Below are 24,968 nucleotides of genomic sequence, written 5' to 3' on the forward strand. Positions count from 1 at the left end.
AATTCAACTTTGCAGCTCCCTCCATCAAAAGGTGGATTAATCTGGGCTGGCCTTGTGACTTTCTTTGTCCAGTAGTATATGGCAGAGATGATGGTGTGGTGGTTCTGAGTCTATGCCTCAAAATGCCTTGAGTGCTTTTGTCCTATCAGAACTCTCTCCAGCTGCTATGTGAATAAGCCTGAGCTAGCTTGCTGGAGGATGACAACCATGTGGAATAGAGAAGGACCACTCCAGCTGAAGCTACCCCAGGCCAAGCAGTGCCCTGCTGACTCAGCAATGGACTATTGTACAGAAGCAAGTCCAGATGAGACCAAAAGAACTCCTCAGCTGAGCCCAGCCCACATTGTTGATGGACAGAATTGTAAGCTAAATAAATGGTGGTGATTTTAGACACCAAATTTGGGGGTGGTTTGTTACACAGCAAAAACTAATGGAGGCAGCATGTTTGGAGGACAGCAAAGGACAGTTTGAGTACAGGTTTGTGGGAAATGAAACCAGAATATAGGTTAGGACCAGATAAACTCTGGTTATGCCTTGGGCAGCAGATAACTACTGGAATTTTGTGTATTTTGTGTAACACTCTTTGGAATGCTGAGCTGTTACAGAATTCTGGTCTTCAGTGGGAGGAGCCATTTTTCACCTGTATGCCTGATTCCTGAGGCCAAATGTAAGGTCCCAAGTAAGCTTGCTGAAAGCCCTAAGAAGCTCCAGTAACCTAATGCCGCAGTGGTGAGGGCCTTAGAGCTGGCACCTGCAGGTGCTCAGTTGGATTGCAGAGACCCTCCATCAGCCCACCTACAGTGTCTCATGGCCTGGGACCCTCAGAGTGTCCTTCAGAAAAGCTAATGGGCTGATGGCAGCCCTCTGCATCAGCAGTGGGGTCTTTAAAGGATCAGGTGCCTTCTCTTTAGAATAATGGCACAGCTTAGAATCCCACTTAGGCAAGTGTCTTCACTATGTCTTCCTTCCTCATGAAGGTGATTTGGAAAGAGCTCTTGGGAATCGAGATCCTCTTCTTTGGGGTAGGTTCATGTCCTCCTCACCCTCCTTCATTAGTCACATTCATTCCCACCACCGAGCCTGGGCCTGTTCCCTGCCCATCACTATTCCATCTCTCTTGGGTGTGTGTGGGCATTGTTGCTTATAAGCATTTTCAACATTCACAGTTTCTCTTCCTCAGAACAGTGTGTGGCCTGCCTTACAGTGGTTGGTGAAGGTTAAATTAATGATGTGATGACTCTACCTGGTCCATGAGGGGAACCAGGGAATCTGTTCTGTTCTTCCTGCCTTCTTCAATATGTCTTTCATTCTGAATCTCCTCGTCCACCCATCCTTCTTCTATGACTTCCCTTTTCCATCTTCTCCTTCACTTCAAACTATTCCTTTTGTTTTTTGCTTCTTCTTTTCCTTCTAGCTTCCTTCCTTCCCCTTCCTGTCTACTCTGATTCTCTGTCTCTCTCCCTCTCTCTTTTCATTTCAAATTTTTTATTTAAATCCTTTTCTTCTCTGTATTTCAAAGTATTTCCTCCCTCCCTCTCTCCCTCCCTCCCTCCCTCCCTTCCTCCCTCCCTCCCTTCCTTCCTTCCTCCCTCTCTCCCTCCCTTCTTTCCTCTTTTCTTCTTCCCCTCCCTCCTTCCACCTTTCCTTCCAGCAAGAATATACCAATAACTTTCTACGTCCTAGACATGTGTGGGAGTCCAGGAGGGGAGGGAGGATAGAAAAGGACCATAGGTCTAGTCCCTGGCATCCGTTATCCATTTATATAAATGAAATTAAGTTTTTTGCTGATCCTTTTATTTGGTGAGCCTCATGAAAAAAGCTCGGTGGGTTTTCCCCATATCTGAAAAGTATGTGCATGATGCTGGCCTGACTGAATTCATCAGCCACAGGGTATCCAGAAAGTTCACTTTGGAGTATCTGAGGTGCCTCAAAGAGATGACAGCAGTCATGTGCCAGAGTAGCTACAGTCAGGGCTGTCCTTCACAGTGCCGTGTTCCGTGCTCCTGGGGGGCAGCAGCAGGGATTGCTTTTCTCTGTTGGAGCGAATATCTCCCTACAGGATGCAGGGGAAGTCAACGAGGAGACGGTGGGTGGGTTCTGGGAATTGGATGATGGAGGCTCATGTGGAACTCCGTCAGGAACAAGGTGTTTCAAGAGTGTGATCTGGCCATGAGGGATGGGGAGATTTGAATAGATGCAGAGGAGCAAAAAAGCATGGGTCTGTCCTAAAATTAGGAATAAGGATGGCATCTTATGGGCACAGAATGGAGATGTCAATTGGGAAGAGAGGGAGAAGCCAGTGCTTCTGAGACAAGGGATTAAGGAGCTGTCCCCTTGGAGGGAGTATAACCCAGGAGTTACAGCGCAGCCTCTGGTGCTCAATAGCTTGGATTCAAATCCTGGCTTTGCCACTTATTGCTATGTGACTATGGGCCAGTTACTAAATCTCTCTGTGCCTTAGTTGGCTTCTCTGGAAAATGAGATCATAGTAATACCTGTCTCGGAGTTCATGAGGATGAAATGGGTGAATACATATATGAGATGGTTAGAAAAGCATCCGGTACACAGTGAAACAGTGAATGCCTGATGCAGTTGGTAACTTTTTTTTTTTTTTTGACAGAGTCTCTGTCTGTCACCCAGGCTGGAGTGCAGTGGCATGGCCTTGGCTCACTGCAACTTCTGTCTCCTGCGCTCAAGCAATTCTCCTGCTTCAGCCTCCAGAGTATCTGGGACTACAGGCATGTGCCACTACGCCCGGCTAATTTTTGTATTTTTTGTAGAGACGGGGTTTCACCATGTTGGCCAGGCTGGTTTCGAACTCCCGACCTCTGGTAATCCGCCCACCTTGGCCTCCCAAAGTGTTGTGATTATAGGCATGAGCCACTGTGCCTGGCCAATTATTGTTAATGAATAGCCAATTGAAAGATTCTTAGAACTGGGAGCATGGCGTGGGAGGAGGGGACCAAAATATAAAAGCTTTTTGGAGTGTCCTTGTTTCAACTCTCTCGTTTTGCACATGGTTACATTCTAAGGTTGTGTGACTACACATTGATAGACCTATACATCGAACCAAGGATTTTCAGCTTAGCTCTTCCTGCATCCTTATGGGGAGGGGTAGCAGCAGGAGTGAAAAGAAAGGAAAAGAGAAACATTTTCAATAAGGGAGCACCTAGGCTTGATGACAGGTTGAATGACCCTGAAGAGCTGATAAGGCTAGAAGCTAACAGCATAGCTGATATTCCCCGGTGGCCTGAGGTTCCATTTTAGGAACTTTGTATGCATTAATACATTTAAACTTCACAATAACTCTTTCAGGTAGATACTGTTTTAATCGGCATTTTGTAGACAGAACAACTGAATCACAGAGAATTCCCAAATTATTCCCAAAAGGTGGTAGAACAAGGATTTGGACCCAAAGAAGCTAACTGTATAGCCCCACCCTTAGACCACACTTGACTTCTCTAGACTTCTCCCCAGAAGAGTAAGCTTGGTGTGGTATGAGGGGGTCCAGAGAGCACAGACCCCAATTCCACTCTCCTTACTCTGCGGTGCTTTTCCTAACCCAGAGACTGTTCCTCTTTTTGGAGAGGGTGGGGAGACGTCCTGATCTACTCATCCATATGGTACTAAACCGCAGATTGAGTCACATTGGCCTCAAAATGTTTCATGTCTATCTCTCTTATTTCTCCAAAAGGGACTGAAACTTCCTTGAGACCAGGGATGGAGCTTTACACTTCTTTTAAAATCCATGGTGGTGGATACCTAGTAGTGGCCTGCTAAATACTGACGGTCTAATGGAAAACAGAGGAGTTTTAGAGATGGAGGAAAGATGGCCAGGGGCCTCAAAGCATATAGGGTATTACTGACTTAGCTTGGGGGTCATCACTGACAAAGATCAGACAAGGAAACAAAACAGAACTTCCTTTGATGTTGAAAAGGGCTCTTCCCAATGTCCCCAACCCTAATTCACAGATTGAGACAGTTTTTAAAGTCAAGGTCATGAGCCTTCTTAGTTTGAATGAATACCTCATCGGTGAAGCACTGGTTCCTTTTAATGTTAAGACTATCTTGCCCCAAATTTTATTTTTTTTGGACTGAGTTTGCTTTCTCTTAGGGTCTGAGTTTCTGGATGGAAGTTTATTTGCTTGTGTGGTTCAAAAAATGGAGCTCTTTGAGTAACTTCTGGAGAGTGTCAGGGAGAGCCTTGATTCCTGGCTACGAATTCCCCCTCTTGTTTCCCCAGTGGGTGCTATGAGCCATGAGTTAAGAGGTGGCTTTGGTCTTTTGCAAGGTGAGTCTGGGATGTGTCTTCTTCAGGGTGGGCTAGAGGTCTCCTCATACTGAGGTTTCCACATCCATTTGGAAGTTCAAAACCCTGATTGTTTTCTCTACCCATGGGCCTGAAGTTCAAGGGCAAGGGTGGCTTTTTTTGGGAGGAAATCAGACAGGAGACTCTTAGAATAAACATCTCAGAGCTCACGCCATGACCCCTGCTTACTTCAAAGGGATGTTAAATACAGCCAGGGCCTAGCGTGCAGGGCAGGGCTCGCTTTTTAGAGCGACCCGGCTTTGGCTGGCATACGGGCTTCTGGGACTAATACTCACCCCAAATTTGTCTGCCCTGTCCCAGTGCCTTTCTCCAGAATTCCAGCCCTGCAACCTATCAGTTACAAGGGCTACCATCGCTTCATTCATTTGCAAGTCTCTGGTCAGCCTGTGGAGGCTGTGGGAGACAGTGTTCAGTGCCAAGCATATAAGTGGACTCAAGATCCTTGTCTGGGGAAAAGTTTGGGGTCTTCGGCATTGACCACATTTCCCAGCAACAGGATCAATACAGATGTAAAAGAATAAAAATAAGAAACCTAGTCTCATCAGCTTAGGCTTCCCTTCAAAGAAGCCATTCATGGCATGGAGCTCTGACAGGTGGAGAGAAGTAGTGATCTGGAATTTCATCAGGAAAGTCTTGAAAGGACAGACTCCTCCAAGTTAGGCTGTTCACTGTGCGTCTATAGTGGCTCCAAACTCAAAGTGAGCAGAACAGCAAAACTCTGCTGGCTCTGGACAGACTGTTAGCAGTTTCCTTGAGTGGAAAGAGGGGATCACAGCCTGGCAGCAACCTCCAATTAGCAGAGGGGAATTTGTAGGACACTTTGTGAGGAAAAGGCTCTGAGGTCAAAACAAAACCTCTGTTTTCTCTGGTAGTATCATCATGCTAAACCATTTTTTCCTCCTTGTTTTCAAGTATATTTCATTACATGACTCATCTAGTTGCTAATATATAAAGCTCTGACCTTGACCCATTCCATAAAGATTTCCAGAACCTCCCAGACACTGTTATTGGAAATGCAGCCCCTCTACACCAATATTAACATTTAAAAAGAGGGTTAAGAGCCAGATTTTTAAATCTTTTTTTCTAGATTTTTGGAGCTAACTGATTATTTTCAAATTTCAGGGTTTACTGAGAACCCTATGGGCACAGTGAAATTGAAATTATATACAGTTTCAGAAAAACAGCAAGTCTGAACGTGTGTACTTTAACTTTTTTATGTTCAATTTTGTTGCTTTTGTATACATTGGTTTAGAATCCTAGCTATTTTGCAATAATCCCCTAAACTGAGATATATGGCAAAGTATCTGGGAGATTATTCGTCTCTCTATCAACTGTCTATCTATCTATCTTACAGTACAGTTATCAGAGTTTGAAAACTGTACTCTAATTATTTAAACATACTAGTAGAAGTAGTTTTTCTTTAGTATCTGCCCAATCCTATGTTGTTTCAGTTAAAAAGCATAATTTAAACAGACTCAAAGTAAAAATTCTTCACAAAATTGTCTAAAGTTCATAGGAATACAATATATAATTTAACTTGAAATTATACATAATAAAAATTAACATAATTAAAAAGAATTAAAGGTACAAAGGAACAGATACCTAAGTTCCATTAAATCATGAGCTCATTAGGCCGAAAGGAAGCCTGTTTACCCAGGTTTGTCACAGTCTCATCAAAACCATAGGTGTGTATCTGACTGATTTTTAAGTCATCAGAGATACGTGCATTTTCTTAAGTGCGCTCCTGCTCACCGTCCAGGTCTTGGAAACAGTCCTATGTTTTCAAGGTTTTGCATCTTGCTGTTTTAGGGCGGTAGATCTCAGGGGAGGCTAACGGGTCTCTGCCAAACACCTCTAATTCTTGCTGCCATCTAGTGGTAAATTTAGACACTGCAGTGCAACATGAGGGGAAGAGAAGACAGAGAAAGGTGGGGAGGAAAAAGGAGGGAGAGGAGAGGGAATGAATGATGCGACCCTCTGGATCTAAATATGCATAAAACGAGCATTTTAAAAGGTAAGAAAAGGAACAGATGTACATACTTTTTCTGCATCCGGATTAAGGTAAATAATGGTAATTTTCATAATTGCTCGGTATCTATGCCAGATGAGTAGAAATTGTGTACACAGGAACATCTACACCTTAAAAATACTCTTGCTAATGTCAGAATGGAGAGCATGAGAGAGAATCATGGTGAACTGGTCTTTACTTCTGCTAGTCACGAGCCTTTTTTTAAAGTGGGTATCAAATGAAGGCACTCTAGGAGGAAAAATGTGACATCCACCAAATTTGACAACATTTCAAGGATTGGCTTGCTTCAGTTTATTCAGGTGCCTTTGGTTCAGGAAACAGAGTTACGCTTGGTTAAAAATTTTGAAGTTCAGAACTGCTGCTAAAGTAATCACAAAACCACAAGCTCACAAGGCAATGTAGCCGGGATCAGGGAGCTCCTAAATTTGAGACCCTCTGATCCTACTGCTTCGGCAGTCTAGGAAGGGAACATTTAACCTTTCACCAGATTTAGCTGAAGTTTGTAAGATCCTGGGCATTCCCAATGGTTTTAGCATTACCCGGCTAATTCCCACAGGGAAGTGGAGAGGGGATGAAAAACAATGCTTTGAACCTGAAAGAAAGCAGTGCTTATTGAAGGGTAAAAACCACTTACAACTCTGAACATTTTAAGCATCTGTGGATTTCATCGCAGAGCCAGTGGCCAGAATTAAATCTGTTGTTTTAAATCATGAGCTTTCAATGAGAGGACTGTTTCCTGCTGTACTTCTTGGTTTGTCTAACTGGTTTACCAGAAATTCCTGTTCATCACAATAGGTAAGGAAGTGGGGATTTTTGTTGATACCACTTGCATGCACTGGTTTTGGGCCTGGTGTGCCATCCTAAGCTGAGCCAACATCACTGTCACACTCTTTGGGACAGGTGTAGGTTTGTCTGAGATAGGTGTCAGAATTTGGACAAGGCTGTCCTCTTATTGGTCGGATAACTGGCTCCTTTATCTCTCAAACCCAGGTTTGAATATTGGACTTTCTTTGTCCCTTTCCTTTCCCTCCTTTTAAATTTCTCTCAAGTATTTATTGTTTTATTTTCACAAACCTCTTGGTGATATTGACCAAGTGGACTCAAGATCCTTGACAGGGCCAACATTCACTTAACAGTCTAATCCCAGCAGATAAGAATTTTTAAGGCATATTGATAAGATACTGGAGAATGGCAGGATTTGACCTATGGTTTATGCAACATTATGGAAAGAATTTTTTTTGCAGAGAAAATTTCTTAAAAGTACATTCCTGCCACTGTTTTGATTAAAACTCTTAAAATCCACAACTCGTAACACAGGGTCAGCCTCCCTAATAACTAACATTTGCCTACTGTTGCTATTACCTTCCTTGTGTTTTTTAATGCCACAAACCCCAAACTGCTTATAGTTTTCAGAACATCCGTTATCACTTCTGTGGCTTGGTATACATTATTCTCTCTCTGTGTTAAATACAGCCCCCCATTATCTGTCTATAAGGTGGACATTCAATCTAAACCATATCTTAAATACTACTTAACAAAGTTAATTATTCCTCTCCCTGGTACTTTGCACCTTGTGTACATGGCCAGTGTTGCCATTTCATTATAATGTGATCACTCATCACATCCTCCTCTTCACTATGCGAGGGAGAGCTCCTCGACATTCTGGGCCTTATCTGGCTGTGAACCCATTGTAGCCAGGCTGGAGTGATCAGCTGAGGTGTGGTGAACTGAATTGAAGCTTTCATGAAATTCAGAGAAGCCCTACACACGGCATCCCCAGGGCGCTCAGGTTTTAAACAGACACAAGGGGTCCCTCTCTTACCTTCCTTCCAGCTATGTAACCTCCTGCAGCTCCAAAACTTTTGGTGAATGTGCCCATGAGCACATCAACTTCGTGAGGGTCTAGTCCAAAGAATTCCGTGACACCTCGGCCAGTTGGGCCCACGGCCCCAATACTGTGAGCTTCATCTATGTAGAGGTAAGCCTTGTATTTCTTCTTTAGAGCTATGATCTGGGGCAGATGCACGATGGAACCTTCCATGCTAGGACAGAAGGAGAAATGCTCATAACTAACAAATACCCTCCTGGGAAGCTCCGTCAGCTTCCCCATCAGTACATCCTAGGCAGTCTTCCCTGACACACGCCATTCCTTTGTTCTGAAGGCATGTTTTATTTGTCTGAGACAACCCTCTCAATCTTGTAAGGCTGGTTGGGCATTTCTATGCTACTTGGATAAAATAATTTACATTCAATGGATTTAAGTGCTTTTGGTTTCAGCTAATTCCCAAGCAAACAATCAGCTCACTGCATTATTGATCCAATTTATTTGTAAAGCCAACTAGTGTAACTAGACTGACCATTTTGGATTCTAGTTATTCTGCTAGAATAGATTAAATTACTCTATAGTCATTCCCTTTTTCTTCCTGGCATTGTCTGTTTGGCCAGGTCTGTTTGACTTAAATTCAGTGCTTGAATTGCCATAGATTAAAAGAGGGAATTAAAAAGACACAGAACTTTATTTAAGACATCATAGTGTTAATTAAAGTACAGTAGGAAGTCTTTAAGACCTCTTGTTCAATACCCACTGCAAGTCAAAGACTGAGGTGTCTCCTCTTTCTGTTCCTTTAGGGTAGAGGAACAGAAAATTCAGTGAGCATCAGAATCCTCTGAAGCGTTTGTTAAAACACAGATTGCTAAACTCCCACCCCAGAGTTTCTGATTCAGTCGGTATTGGGTGGGCTGAGAACGTGCATTTTTGCCAAGCTCCCAGGAGATGCTACCACCAATGGTTGGGGACCACACATAGGGGCCACTGCTGTAGATGAGCTCTTTTGTTTTAGCCCGAAGTGCTTTATTTTTCATGATATTGTAAGCTGCAAAAGCACTTCAAGTCCTGTGATCTGGGGAAGATACATGATAGAACCTTCCATGGTTCTATCATGAAATTGAAGGGCAGAGAGAGAAATGCTCTGCATTAACAAACACCCTCCTGGGAAGCTTTGTTACATCCTCTGGCACAAAGGGAAAAAAATGAAATCTAAGAATAAGTAAAATTAAAATTTATATTTACATGGCACCTCTGGGACTCAATGGATTAAAAAAATCTGACACGAATCAGTTCTCAGAACACTTTGCAAGCTGTGTCTATGTTGCACACAGTTTTGACTGCGTTGACAGGCGAGTTGTACGAAAACACACAGACATACTCACCACACAAAGGAACTTGTCAAACAATTCAAACAACCCTTTAGGTTAGTTCAAGAGCTAATTCATTGAATCAAACAGAGTTGAACTTCTCCTTTTTCCCCTAATTATTTATTAGATTAAATTTAATGTATTAAAAAATAAGCTTAAGTGTTAGGTCGATTCAGTCAAAACAGTCCAGTTGGCTGTGTACACAGTTACCCAGACCAACGGGTGTTGGTTTGCAAAGAGTATCATGATCATTGGGTGCAGCATTTGTGTGTTCCACGAGATAGTTTTGGACGGCCGCGTTCAAATTTTAATGAAATAAAGGCCAAATAGAGTTGTCTTTTCTTGTGTAAGTTTGTGAGTTAATTCCAACATGTTCTTAAACTAATTGCTTGTTAAAATTGTTTCCATTGAGGAGAAGACAGTCTGGCCATCTGGCTGCCTAAGTGTACTAACTTTGAACTTGGGCAATTTGCATGATGTTCTCTGCCTCAGTTTCCTCATATGTAATACAGACAGGATGATGGGCCCCTCTTCACATGGTCTTTATAACAATCACTTGAAATCATGCTTGTAAACTACCTGATCCATGATGGGCATTTAGTGAATCGTCACGGTCCTTAGGAGGAGGAACTTAGGAGGAAATGGTTGTAACGAGTCCTAACTTGGGAAACTGGGAGCCCTTGACAATGTTCTGTGTTGTATCTTATACGAGTGAGGCATATGCGTGTCATGCTGGATGTCATACATAATAAATGGCCGCAGGTCCTCAGAAATCTAGAATTTTCTTCTCTTTAAAATGTTGTAAGTTGGTAACACAAATATGCCAAAAACCCTGACAAGCCACAAATAGCCATTCTTTGTCCTGGAACTGTATTTGACAGGAGCCAAAGTTAATGTTCCACAGTGTTTGCAGACACTGCAGGCAGCTAATTAACCATCCTTCCATGGGGCTGGTCTAGCTGATGTTAGGAGCCTGCCCACCTGGTTTATATTTCTTCCTCTAAGATTAATGACTCTACAATACTGCTGACTTCTGGAGTTAATGCAGGGCACACATAGAGTCCTAGGGAGAACTCAGCTTTTATAGCGTTATATTCACCCACACTAAGTTTTCATTTTCACAATGTGATCAAATTTGAATTGAGCCTTTTCCCATAGTGGGATACGGAGTCTAGTGTATGCATAAAAAGGCTATCTATGTTATTCCCATGAATTGCTGTCAAAAAACAGTGCCAAAAATGATACAGAAAACAAGAACAGTGTTTTATTCTTTCTTCCTGAATGGAAGGTTGTGTTTTTCTTTTGACTTCAATAGAAGAAAAACAACTAAAACACAACTGTAGGTAAAGATAATTCCATGAGTTAATTTGAAGCTCTGTTCAGGGACTTGAATTATTCTTAAACCAGCAAGCCAGTGAATAATTCCTTTATATCTTTTCTATTACATAATGTATTAGCTAAGTGACAAGCCTCCTTTTTGAAATCTCCCTCTCACCACTTTTCCCTCCACATATAAACCATATTATCCACTGGCAGAGGGAGAATTAAACCACTGGCTAGCTAACTCACACGGTGGAAAAATCTCCTTGGTGGGCCCAAAGTATAACTCAAAACAAGAAAGTAAGGTGGAAAGAGAGAAAAAGAAAGTTAAGATCAATGAAAAATAAAGTTACGAATGTTTTCTTATTCTTTTCTTTATTTGTTTAAATCATGGAGATACAGGTGAGAATTTACCACTGAAGTTCTCAATCCTTAAATTTACATTGTTTTGAGCATAGGAGAATAGATTACACTCTTAGAGTAAATGGTATTCTGAGGTTACAGCATATGTGCCTATGTTTATATATGTATTTGTTTTTGAAGAGCTGACTATTATTCCTTGATTAATTTTATTTTGAAAGTTAGTGCTCCAGCTATGTTAGCTTATGTCCCAGGTTAGTGCTCCAGCTATGCTAGCTTATGTCCCAGGCTAGTGCTCCAGCTATGCTAGCTTATGTCCCAGGTTATTTGGGACACCACATCTTAAGGATATGTTTGAATAATTTTGATATTCTCTACCACTGTAAGTTGATAAGAGATCTAGACTTCTCAGAGACATGAAATTAGAAAATGAGATTTTAAAACGATACTTAATGAAAACATACAGCTCAGAACACTGAAATAATACTGTTTTAGTTTTAAACCCAAAGTCATGCATTCATGAAACTTTAGATCTCAAGTTTCAATGCTCGTGTGTTACAGATGAAGAAATTGAGGCCTAGATAGGTTAATGGTAAAGGTCAAATGGGTGATCTTGCATTTTCCATATTTACTTCATTGGATGTGGACACATGGGCTGACTCTTCTATTTACATTGAGCCTTTGTCTCACTAGGGCCACCTGGTTTTAATCCCAGCTCTGCCTCATCTCAGTTATCTGTCCTGGGGCAAGTTATCTAGGCCTCTGAGCCTCAATTTCTTCATATTTACAGTAACTTCTTGGAGGCTTACTCAAGGTTGCACATGGGAAATGTTAGCAAGGAGTAGACACATGGTAGATGTGAGTTTCTTTCTCTAACGTCCACTTTCTGGATGGATGAAGAGCAAATAACCTTGCAACATAGATGACTTATTGTTTTCTGAGTTGCAACTTCTTAGACTGAAAATCAATGTGACGATGAAGACAGCCACTCTTGGTTGTGAGCTCTCTATGGGCTGGGCCTCTGCCAACACTAGCTTATATGACCTCATTCAATACTTATAATTACCGAAGTACCCTATGGAGGCCACACAGATGTAGGTGGTGATGCCAGGATTTGAACCTAGGTCCCAGGCCTGCCTCCAAATCCTGACTCGTCTATATTCTACATAAGAATAATAATACCTATGAATGATGACATTATTATTATTAGTTTGATGACTTCTCAGACTGGGTATCTAGCCTTTCCTATCTCGATATCTCCCTGAAAATTTCTGATTTGGCTGATTGCTCTCTTTGGGGGTTATGAAAAAATTGATGTGTGTGGGCTCTGTGGTGATGTATGTGGGGGTTCTTTAGCCATGGTGGCAGACCACAAGCAAGAGAAAAAATCTGGGAGTTATAATTCAAAGGAGCCTTTGTGTAGGTATCAACAAGATATGCATTCCTAATATACCTCTGAAGGGTAGGAGTGCATTTGTGAACTATTGACTTCACATTCCTAACCCTCCTTTGGAAAATACTATGGGAAATAATGTTTTGTTTTTTTTTTTTTTTTTTGAGACAGAGTCTGTCTCTGTCTCCCAGGCTGGAGTGCAGTGGCATGATCTTGGCTCACTGCAAACTCCGCCTCCTAGGTTAAAGTGATTCTTGTGCCTTAACCTCCTGAGTACCTGGGATTATGGGAGTGCACCACCACACCTGGCTAATTTTTGTGTTTTTGGTAGAGGTGGGGTTTCACCATGTTGGCTAGGCTGGTCTTGAACTCCTGACCTCAAGTGATCCACCTGCCTTTGTCTCTCAAAGTGATAGGATTACAGGCATGAGCCACTGCATCTGGCCTTATCTGGTGAGAGTTGCAAATTAGAACACCTGTGTAAAGGCTTTTCCTTTGAGGTTTAAGGCTGTAGAACTGAACTCTAGGCTACCTTTATTTTACAGACAAGGAAATTGAAGCCCTCAAGAGCTATTGAGGCTTATCAAAGAGATGCCCTGTTTCCTATCTGTGAATGTGGCCTTTTAGGTCTTGGTCTCATTTAAAGCCAACATTCCTGTGTGGGTGAAATGAAAGGAACCTCCTCGTGAAGGAAAATTCATGGAAAGTGGGGACTTCACTCTGTGTCGTCACCAGGTTGATTGAACCACTGTGGTAGATGGCTTCCGAAGATGGCTGCCTGCAAAGCTTCCCATCCTTGTACATACAAGTGGATCCTCCATCGGGGGTAGGGTCTATTTCACCTTCTTTTGAATCTGGGCTGGCCTCATGATGTGCTTGGGCCAATGGGTCAGGGCAGAAGGGATAATGTCCCAGGGCTGGCAGCCTTCACTTCTGCTCTGTTGGAAGCCAGCACCACGTTGTAAGGGAGTTCTGAATAGACTACAGAATGAGAAGAGACTATCTATAGAGAAAGCCGTGTGGAAGAGAGCATGGCACTCCAGGCGAGAGCCAGTACCGAGGGCCAGATGTGCAAGTGGGGTCATTTTGGATGTTCCAGCCCCAGACAAACTGTCAGCTGAATGAAGTGGCCTCCACCCAATGCCATGTGGAGTAGAAGAACTGTCCAGTTGGTCCACACAACCCACGGTAGCATGGGAAATAATAAATCATTGCTGTGTAAACCATTATGATTTGGGTGGTTTGTTACATGGCAATAGGTAACTGAGCAGTCACTATTGCTAGTGCAATGAAAATTGTGATTTGGTGCCACTCTGGCCTGGAGCTGGAAGTCCACACCTGGCTCCCTTGTCCTTCTGAAGTGGTGGGATGCAGGCCTGGCAAGACCAGTAACAAGTCCTGCTGCTGGAGTGGTTTCTCTGTGTGGCTGATGGGAATATTTGCCAGTAAAATGCCGGTGGTCTACTTAATTTCAGCCATGATTAAAGTGGTTAAGACCTAACTTTCCTTTAATGAAGCCAACTTCTGTTTATTTGCAGTTGGGGTTTTGTTTACTCTGCTTAAAGGAGATGCCCAGTCTGCTCTCTCTCAGCTGCTCTGTCCTCCCACGAATCTAGGCCTGAATGACAGGTGTTTAGATAAGGAGTATTTGCTCCCCTCCCAGGCTGGCAGCAGCACAAATCACACGGGGAAAAAGATCCATGCTTGAGGTTATGATAGCCCGGAGTCAATATGAGATTATTTCTTAAAATAGCAAGTTAAGGCCTACAAGTTGTCAGTTATACCAGAACAGGTTTTCTTGGCCTTGGTACTATAGACATTTTGAGCTAGATAACTCTGTGTTATGGGGGCTGTGCTGTGCATCGTAGTATGCTTAGCCGCATCCCTGGCCTCTGTCCACCATATGCCAGTCACACACTACTGCAGTTATAATGACTGAAAATTGCCAAATGTGCCTAGTCTGGGGCAAGGACAAGCTTAGCCTGGAGAACTACTATGTCTAGAGTGCTCCCAAAGACTTCATCAACAGTACGTACTCTCCGGGCTGGCTGGAGGAGGTACTGGTAGGTGATGCAGAAAGTGAGCTAGTAGAAACTGGAAATGCAAACTTTGCATTTCCCACAGTAGGACGGGGAACATCCAGAACCCTAGCCACGGGGGCAGTAAGTACTGGAGTTAAAAATGTTAAAAATAAAGTGAAACCAAGCTTATTATTACTATTATTTTAAAGTTGGGAGAATTCACTTTATTTTTTTCTTAAAAGGAATAAAGGCACACTTCTACTGCTGCTCATTATTCACTCATGTAGCCGAAAAAATGTGCACTCAGGGACTAATGAGATTAGTGGGTTGAAAGAAATCCTATGTCTATTCTCAAGTCTCCTTTGTAGCCATACGCCTCCTTGTCTTAAAGTTAAACAGCCTTCGCTTCCTTCCTTTTAACGTTTTTCACTTTTCTATCATTATAGGAGATACCTCCCTCAATTTGTCCAACGTTAGGATTGTCTGAGAATTGATTTAGGATTGGGCACTCTGAAATAATGTCTCCTTGGCTTAGGGACTAGACATCAGCACACTCCTACCTGCTGGCTCTGGAACAAGAATTGCACTCCAGGTTACTCCTACCTTGAGGAAAACAGGCAGATTTTTTGTATTCTGATGGCAAGCACTAACCAAGTTCAGCAAGCAGCTGGGGGTTGGGCATGCTGTCCAGGTAGGGGCATCTGGGCCACCCGTCAGCAATCTCTACCAGTCATAAAGGCAAGGAGTGTTCTGATCTTGAATAACCCAGCTGCAAAACACCTTTGAAACTCTGGGGCAGTCAAAGGGAGTGGAAAGAATCTACTCAAGTTAGCAATGCCTTGCGAGGATATTTCTGAGGAAGCCTTCTCAAGCAGGACAGCCTCCAAACTGCTCCGTCATAGAGAGTCATCAAAAAGACAGATGACCCACGTCTGACAGCTCCCATTGGTGGCTCTGTCTCAGGTCCCTCTGTAATAACCGATTCTAAGTCATTGCTCTGTTTAGCAAGGAGAGGTCAGCCTTTCCGCACTGATCAGCTTCCTGCAGGCCTGCTAGTCGTAAAATGTGTTCTGTTATTTACATACCTGTAGACACCCTCCACCAGGATGAGAATCTTTTTCCAAGCTCTGCGGGTTCGAGGCTGGCCATAGATGACAGCATCTCTCAGGAGCTTCTCTAGGCTTTGTGTGTCTTTAAATAATACCAAAAAAGAAATTCAGTCATGAAAGGGCTTACTTTTCCTTTTCTACTTTCTTTTTCCAGATGTTTTATGTTTACACTCAGACCTAAACTTCCAGAGAACAAATTCAGAATCAGAGAACCCTTAGGGAGAGAGACAGAGAGGTCTATTTTTCAGTAGAACTTAACTCTGACAAGACAAATAGCCGGATTTCTACAAGTAGGCAGAGTAAACTCTCACCAGTGGGGCATGGTTTCCTAGGCTCTTAAAGGCTCTCCCTGCCTGCCTTAGAGAGATTGAAATTGTACGTTAAATGCATCTCTTAGGTCTAAGCTTTGTTGCAGGCTGAAATGAACTCCGAGAGACATAATTAATACCACTCATCAATCGTTTAGACACGAGCGTGTTAGAGTTTAGCTGAGTTTGCACGGATCTCACTTCCTACCCTTTGAGACTTGATTTCTGACATCCCCCAACCTTAGAAGTTCCAAAACTTTAAAGCAGTGGGACAATGAAGCCTCTTTTTCAAAATATTTGGAGATCTCTGAACACAATAATAGCTCACAGTTATTGAGCCCTATCTGTGTCCCTTCTAAGCTCAGTTTTTGTCATACCTCATTTAATCCTCAGAAGAACCATCTGAAGGAAGTACTAGTAGCGTTTCCATTCTGTGGTTCAGGAAACTGAGGCACACAGGAGTTAACTGCCGGAGGTCTATCATAAGCAACAGAATCAGGATTTGAACTCATGTAGTCTGTACCATATCCACATTTGTAACACTACCCTTTGCTGCCTTATGTGGAAGCCATTGTCCCTGCTTCTCAAATGAAACGGTGATGTAGAACAAGGGAGGATGAATGTTTGGCAGAATAATCTTTTTAACTTCTAATGTCAAATATAATGAATAGTGACATTTCATTTATCTGCAATCAGATGTAGATGACTGGGCTTGGGTTGAGAGGTCATTTAGAAGAACTTGCCTACCAACCTAGCTGTTTGGTATGTATGTGTGTGTGTGTGTGTGTGTGTGATTTTGTTTTTAACTTTTGAGCCTAGCAAGAAAAAAATGGCCAAGGTTTATGGGCATACTTTTAAGACTGATTATATTTCTACTGTGTATTTTTTTGCATTTCCTAGGCTTTCCCTTTTTTGAGAATCTGAAACTGAAATACTTTAGGTCCAGAAGCCAATCTTAATTTTAAAAGATGGAGATGCTACTTAACTGCTGGCTTGACTATTATGCAATGTTCACTAGGCATTAGAGACACCATTTAAAATGCTCACAAAAGATGACATCTAGCAAAGATAAATCTCTGAGGTCAGGAGTTTGGGACCAGCCTGGCCAACATGGTGAAACCCAGTCTCTACTAAAAATACAAAAAATTAGGTGGGTATGGTGGTGGGCGCCTGTAATCCCAGCTACTCGGGAGGCTGAGGCAGGAGAATTGCTTGAACCCAGGAGACGGATGTTGCAGGGAGCCGAGATCGCACCACTGCACTTCAGCCTCGGTGACAGAGTGAGACTCTGTCTCAAAGTGAAAAAAAAGATAAATCTAAAGCTACATAGTCAGTACTGGTTTTGACCACGATAGACAAAGCTCTCAAGAAGTAGATGTGCATTGGCTTATCACTCGCCGGTCTAGGCTCAAATTAGCTGCAGTTCTTGGTCTCAATGGAGAACCCTTCAACTTTGTCTTTGAGTCTCCAGTCTATGCTTGGATCTGTTTTAGGGCTTCCCCCAAAGCTGCGTGAATGCACTAGTGGGTGCATTAACTTTTCCACACTGCAACCCTGCCACACTCAATGAGGCCATAAGATAGTTCTTTGAAATAGAGTTGTGAATATATTTGTGTGTGTGTATTTTTAAATTATCAAGTACATTTAAGCAAACCACATTTAAACAAAGGTGCCTTCCTATGAATTGGAGTGGGATAGGACAAGTCAGAATTTGACTGCAATATGAGAACCTCAACTCTGAGAGGCCCCTGTTAGCGTGGCACCTTCCAAGCTGTCGTCAGCATCCACCCACTAGAGACTGGATATTGGGTCCTGAAATTCAGAAAAAGCGTGGGACATGAATAAGATGCTGCATACTAGCAAGATCTCTTGGGAATCCGAACAGCAGTGTTAATGCACTATTTGATTTCCTTTAACCTCCTTAAGAAAACATCATATAAATAATGGAAAAATAAAGGAAATACATATTAAATAATGAAGAATTAAGGGAATAATTCTTCATTCAAATATATAAAGCCTTAGGTATTAGATACAGTATGCTATCAGTATGCTACCAATAATATCTGGCATGATATCAGAACCAACAGATACAAAAAAAGGTCATTTTCCTTTCTTTAATCATTAGCCAGAAACTAACTTTTCAGGTGCTATGTAAGTTTAAATGTGGAATTAATCAATTTCACCAAGACCTTAAGGACCTGTGAAAGAAGAAATGGAAGAATGGTAGATCTTTTTTTTTGTTTTATGCCACTTTCCTTTTCTTTCTTCTTCTTTTTTTTTTTTTTCATCTGCAAAACAGGCCTCATGATATCCTGGCATCACTATTGTATTCTTTTCACATAATATTCCCTAATTGAAAATTTACAGGGCTTTCCTCAGTTCTTGTTTTACTTGACCTGTGGGCAGCATTTGACAGGATTCAACACACACTTATCTTTTAAGCTTCTTCCCTTGGCCATCTGGACACCATTTTTCATTGGTTTTTCTTATTCCTTTTCCCACTATTTCTAGTATTCTTCGTGAGCACTATTTCCTCTTTTAACCTATTTTCCTTTTATGTTTCTTCCTTGACTTTTTTTTCTATTTTCTCATTAATCTTCCAGTGGTTCCCAACCTTCAGGATGAATAGAAATAATCATCTGGGTAACCAGTTAAAATGCAGATTCTTGAAATTTCTACTCAGAGATTTTGAATCAGTTGGTGTGGGACAGGACCCAAGACGTTTGCATGCACAGTGTCCCTGGGGTCTGGAACTCATAACACAAAGCCAGACCACCTCTACTTTGATCGATATAGGGTTTTTCTAACCATTTTTTTAGACAAATATGGGAACCTGAAACCCATTTCCAAGATAGAACTTGCTGCAGACTACATTATTGGCCCCATTTGCCACCTCATTTGAGTTCCTTCTTCTGTGACTTTGCAGTCCTTCCCTCTCACGGGTGGAGAGTTTCCCTGCCTCTTGGCTTGGGTTCAGCTGAGTAACTTGCTTTGGCTAACGGAATACAGAGAAGAGACAGTTTGCTAGTTCCAAACCTAGATCTAAAGAGGTCGTTTGCATTTCTACTCTTTCTCTTGTGCTTCTGCTAGTGACAGAAAAAGAAAACGCCCAGGCTAGACCCCGGTCTCAGGTTGGCCCTGGGAAAGGATTAATGGCACGTAAGGCACGGTTACCCCAGCTCACCAGCAGTCTCCAGTGAGAAATACATGCTGATTATTATTGGCCACTGAGGTTTGTTCCAATAATAGTTGCCTAATACTATTAGGGAATGGCCCTTCCTGATCTAGCCTCTGCCTGTCTTTCTGACATAGTTTGTCAACATCCCCCAACACACAGCCTCCTGATTCTCCTCCATGCTTTTTTTCCTCTTGTCTGTCTGGAGAGTGCTCACCCATCACTCAAGTCTTAACCCAAACTCTTCTCGTCAATAACACAGAACAGAGTTAAGGACTTCCTCCTTGGTGTCCCTCTCGACTTTGTCTGTTCTTTTTTAAGCACTCATCACGATGTTCGTTTTTTGCTTTCATCTGTCTCTTCCCTGAAAGCAGGGACCTCGTCCTCATCCTTCTCGCCCTAGTCCTAGTACACAGTACTAGGCTTAATCATTATTTAATGATTGCATCAATGTTCTTTTCCTGGAGAAAGAACGTAGACTAGGAGACAGGCAAGGAAATGCCACTTGTGGATCTAAATAAGAATTATTAGAAAAGATAAATGTCTCCTACCTGCAATATATTTTAAAAAATTGATGGTATCTTTTGTTTTGTTTTAAACACGAGCAGATAGATATTTTTTGAATGTTCCCAAGAACGTGTTTTAGTGTATATTATTAACCACCAGATGGCAGCCAAAGAAACAAAAAGCGGCTTTCTTGTTTTAAAATTTTCAGTTAATAAACTTTCACCTATTTGGATGTCTTCTTTTCACTTTTGTTTAGGCAGAGTTCCTAAAATACTGAAGAAAACCTTGCGACTTGGAGAAGCGGTCTTCTTTTCCTATAATCTTTTATTTATTATGTCTATAATCTTTTATACTATTATTCATCAACTATAACCAAAGTCTCTGAATGGAATAAAGAGATGGTGAATAGAAGTATTCCTGTTAAGAATGTTTTCCCTTCTGGGATTTGGAATTTGTAAGTTTTTGTGCAGAAATGATACATGGTAAATGTGACTCCAATGCCATTGGAATAAAAACTAAACCCAAGTGAAGTACATTAGTAGTCATTTTAAAATGAATATTCTAAGATTTGGAAAAAATATGTAAATTCAGAGGCTACTGTGTTGTTTTTGCACCAAAAAGGTCACATACACACGATGGATTAATCCAGGATTTTAAAATGAACACCACGAGTCCTGAAGAGAAGCTTTTCTCCATTTTAAAAAATAACACGCAAGACATGAAATCAAGACTTTCAGTGGCCACGCTGTGTTTTATACATTTCACAGAGGGAAGCAAGAGGAATCTCAGTCTTTTCCAAGGCAAAGACTTCGTTGTGTTTGACTCTAATGGAGATTTCCATGGGAGTGGTTTTTAGTGGAGTTCACAGCACCCCCAGGGTCAACACACCAGGATTCTTGAGCAGAAGGAAAATCAATTAGCGTTTTTTTTTTTTTTTTTCTCCTGCGAGGGATGAGCTCTCCGACCTCTTAGAATCACAGAAGCTACATAGGAAAAGGGAAGACTGTGCTGGGCCTGGATTCTGGCCCCACCTTAGCCCCTGGTATGTTCCTCTCTTGTTCTCTGTAGTTCTACAGGGCTACAGTGCGTGGGTTACAAACCCGCGGATTTAAGGGATTGTGATTTATGTTCTGCAGGTCTTATGGGATTCTACTGGTTCAGCAAGCTGCATGCTCACATCTGCAAGGGATTTTTTAAATGATGATGCTTATTAAGGCACTTACACTTGCATTATGTTAATTCCCATGACACCTCTGAGACGTAGGGAAGGACTATTAGGTTTTTGTTTTTTGCAGATGAAAAAAAGAATGCCAGAAGTTTTGTTAAAAAAAAGTTCCCCAAACAAAAGCCCTCCAAACAAACCTGTTCTTGTGGATTTAATAAGAATATTCTGAGATATGAAAATTGAAAGTATAAATTTGACACCATCTAGGCACACACACGGTGCTATTATACAGTATGGCTCTCGAGTCATAATGACACAGCACGGACTTAAATAACCATTATTTGAGCATTAATAATTCCTTTGGTGTTATTCAGCACAAAATTTGACTCACTAAGGAGGTGTCTTTTGGTTTGTAGAGGACTAAAAGGATTGAGCTGGTTTGGTGTTGTATTAGTCCATTTTCATGCTACTAATAAAGACATACCTGAGACTGGGTAATTTATAAAGAAAATGAGGTTTAATGGACTCACAGCTCCACATGGCTGGGGAGGCTCACAATCATGGTGGAAGGGGAAAGGCACATCTTACATGATGGCAGACAAGACAGAGTGGGAGACTAGCGATAGGGGAAACCCCTTATAACACCATTAGATCTCATGAGACTTATTCACTACCACGAGAACAGTATGGGGGAAACCGCCCCCATAATTCAATTATCTCCCACTGGGTCCTTCCCACAACACATGGGAATTATGGGAACTACAATTCGAGATGAAATTTGGGTGGGTACACAGCCAAACCCTATTAGATGGTTATAAATGTTTAGCTGTAAGAAGTGAAAATGTGGAGACCACATTCTGGTGCCTAGTGCAAAACAGTCTTAGCTTTTCACCAGCATGGTTAACTGGATTACTGAATTGCTAAATACTTGGAATAATCCAACTATGTGTCCAAAACTACAATCAGGCTTAGGTGACAAATGCTGTTAGCTAACCTGAGCCTCTGCCTGTTCTTACACTCAAAACCCTAATGATAGCAAGCCTCCCGGATCTGGAAAAGCTGAAGATGCAGTTTTGTGAAAAGAAGGCACAAGGCAGCAAGGAACCTAGAATCTTCCAAGAAGGTAGGTTGGGCATAGTTCATAGTGTGTCTTCCTGAAGCAAAAACCCAGACATTTAACTTTCCTCTTATTTCACTGTTGAATGGCTACACCGTTGCATACGCCAGGGCTTCCTCCTTTCTCTTCTCTTGTGCAGCTGTGGGTTTTCCAAAGGCCTAGATCTAATGTGAGATCTTCGCTCACTGCCCCATTTCTCAGTGCCCCCGCCTCCTCTCCTCTGGATCCAGGAACACGAGGTTGGGGCCGAAACTCAGCCTCCACTTTCTATATGCTCCTGGTGTGGTTGGTGGTTTATTCTTTGTCATCCAAGGCCCCTTTCAGCTGCATTTAGAGACACCCTTTAGTTCCCTACTCTCTGGGTTGCTCAGCAAAAATATTTTTCTGTCTACCTATCAGCGGCACTCATATTTTGTAAATGAAAAGATGAATGGACGACGAATGAATGTTACTTTTTACTGTTTCTAGTCCCTTACCCCCCATCTCTATATCCACTCCTCTTATTCCTCTGGACATGCAGTTTCATCCTTCAAGATTCAGCCCAAATGTGAAATAGTAAGTAGTGGATATTTAAGTAGCTATGAATAATGACAAAGAAATTATTCTTACTTTCAAGATGGCGGTGGGGAGGATTGTCCCCCTTGTTTAGCCTTTGGGTGGAAACAAAATCACAATGACCAATTTTGGCAAGCAAAACAATTATTTTTTGAAAGTCACATTTTTGGGGTCTGTTCTCCATGAGATCACAGATGGCATTTTTGGCACACTGAAAATTTGGTGCCTTTAAGTTTTATAAAGCAGATTGTGCAAGGACTTTGGTTCAGGTTTTCTGGGTGGCTCTTTAAACATGTGGATAGAGGTTGCCTGGCCTTAAGCAGTTCAAAGAAGCAAGGGGATCTTCTTGGAAGAGTGCAAAAGACAGCTGAGAGCAGATGACCTGGGTTGGGCTTATGGATGAGGCAGGTGCTAGGGACAGGGCCTGTTTACCCTGCAGGGGGAGGGGGTAACTGCAGCAACTTTTGACCCTGTAGGCATGAGATGAAGGACAGGCAGAGCCTAGAAACCAGGGACAGGGTGTCCAATACACTTGGGCTCTGGGCTTGATGCAATGCGTAGGATTCTGATCCTCAGGGAGGAGATTGTGGAATGAGACAAAGTACTGAGATGGGATCCCTAAATGAGGGGACTCAATGCACGAAGGTGAGACATGATTTAGGGAACAGTGTAGGAGCCCAGTGGTTAGGATTTTCAGTCAGGTGGGTGTTGGCAGCATCCACCTAAACAAAACTGCCTTGGCCCTGGGAGAGGTGTATGGGAGATGGAGGTTACCAAGTATTACATTGGTACAATCAGTCTACCGTCTAGGGGCAAACAGAGGGTAGAAAAGGCCAGGAAAGGAGGTAGCGTGTCATGCTTAAAAACGGAGACTCTGGAGTCAGACTTCCTAAGTTTAGCAGCTCTGACTCTTACTAGCTCTGTGTATCTAAGTAACTTCACCACTTTATAGAAGTTTCTTCTTCATCTGTCAAAAAGGAGATAAGAGTAGCAGGTGCCTCATTTTATGGTTATGAGGCTAAAATGAGTTGGTGAATGTAAATGGCTCATTACAACGAAGGCTCAATACAGTTGATTATCATCAAAAGATAGGGAGGCAATTGCTGTCTTTATTAAACAAACTAGTTTAGAAATCCAAGTTGGACATTGAGATCTAAAAGATCATGGCTTGCAAAGTAGTCTAAGCCATGTGTATGGGTTTAACGTTTTACTTAAACAACCTCATGAGCTCTTCCTCTGCAGACTAGGTAGTGCTCAGAGTTTTCTGGGAAACACTGGCCTTCTTTTTCTTCCTCCTCTCGGTCTTTAGTTGCTGTTAGGTAGAATTTTGATTCTTCCTTTCCACCTTTTTTTTTTTTTTTTTTTTTTTTTTAACCACTCCAATTCTTGGCCTGCCTGGACTTCTGACCTCATGGCAACTGTCTAAGCCAAAGAAACAGCTTTTCTCCAAGGCTAGCTTAAGAAAGTCTTTGTGACTCACTTGAGGACTGAGGTTGCCTGCAGTCTCGCTGCTCTAAGTGTGGTTCTGCATGGCAGCAGCAGCACCCAGGAGCTTGTCAGAATGCAGGATCTCAGGCCCCCACCCAGACCGGCTCAATCAGAGTCTGCATTTTAACAAGACCCCCAAGTACCTCGTGTGCATACGAAAGCCTGAGAAATACTGGGGAAAAATAACTTCATCATTTGCTCATTTCCTCAAAATGCACCAGAATCACCATGGAGAACAAATGTGTTGGTTCCTGGTTGCAGCTGACTCTGTAGCTGAGGCGGTGAAATGGCTGGAGAATGGTGGGATAGCACAAGGGCAGCCTGAGGGTTGGCTATGTCCCTGAAGCTGCCCACAGCAGAAAATGCAAAGAGATATTCTTAGTACTTAGCCGGCAAAAATGCAGAGACCAAACTTCAGCATTCTGAATTGAAACTGAGGCTACTAACAGGATAGGGCTCCGTTAGCCATCACACTGGACTGAGTTTTCCACAAGGGACCATAGCTTTCTGAGACCTCCACATGGCCTGGCAGTAAGTAGCTGGACTCAGCTAGTGGTTAAGAGTGTTAACAAGTGCTGTGCACATCCTGCCTATATCCTTTCAGCCCAGCTTCTTAATGCAAACACAGGTCATTCTTCGTCTAAGAGCTCTTTTTCTGGCTGTGGGAACATAGCCTGAGTAGGGAGCAGCCTTCAATCAGTCACAAATCGGAATTTGTGGATTCATACCTCAGCTCCCTCAGCCCACAGGTAGGGATAACACTGAGTTATCTATCCTGGCACCCAGAGTTTCCTAGTAGAATTGAGTTCCTGTTGTCCACTCTGGTCACTTGCTTGACAACGTACTGTGTTGGCTCCCTTCCTGTGCCCTGCTCACCTACTGGTGCTTCCTGGCAT

General features: G+C 42.4%; 1 protein-coding gene across 2 annotated transcripts in view; it reads right to left on the reverse strand.

Moving 5' to 3' along the window:
* SPTLC3 (serine palmitoyltransferase long chain base subunit 3) overlaps window positions 1-24,968 on the reverse strand; it is a 194,543-nt gene that overhangs the window by 56,485 nt on the left and 113,090 nt on the right. For both annotated transcript variants that reach the window (XM_073008457.1, XM_073008455.1), the window contains 2 exons: window positions 15,734-15,839; window positions 8,182-8,401 (listed from right to left, as the gene is read on the reverse strand). In XM_073008457.1, coding sequence (XP_072864558.1) covers window positions 8,182-8,401; window positions 15,734-15,839 — 326 coding nt within the window. The remainder of the gene's footprint in view (window positions 1-8,181; window positions 8,402-15,733; window positions 15,840-24,968) is intronic.

The sequence above is a fragment of the Chlorocebus sabaeus genome, chromosome 2 (genome assembly GCF_047675955.1).
Source record: "Chlorocebus sabaeus isolate Y175 chromosome 2, mChlSab1.0.hap1, whole genome shotgun sequence".
Lineage (NCBI taxonomy): Eukaryota > Metazoa > Chordata > Mammalia > Primates > Cercopithecidae > Chlorocebus > Chlorocebus sabaeus.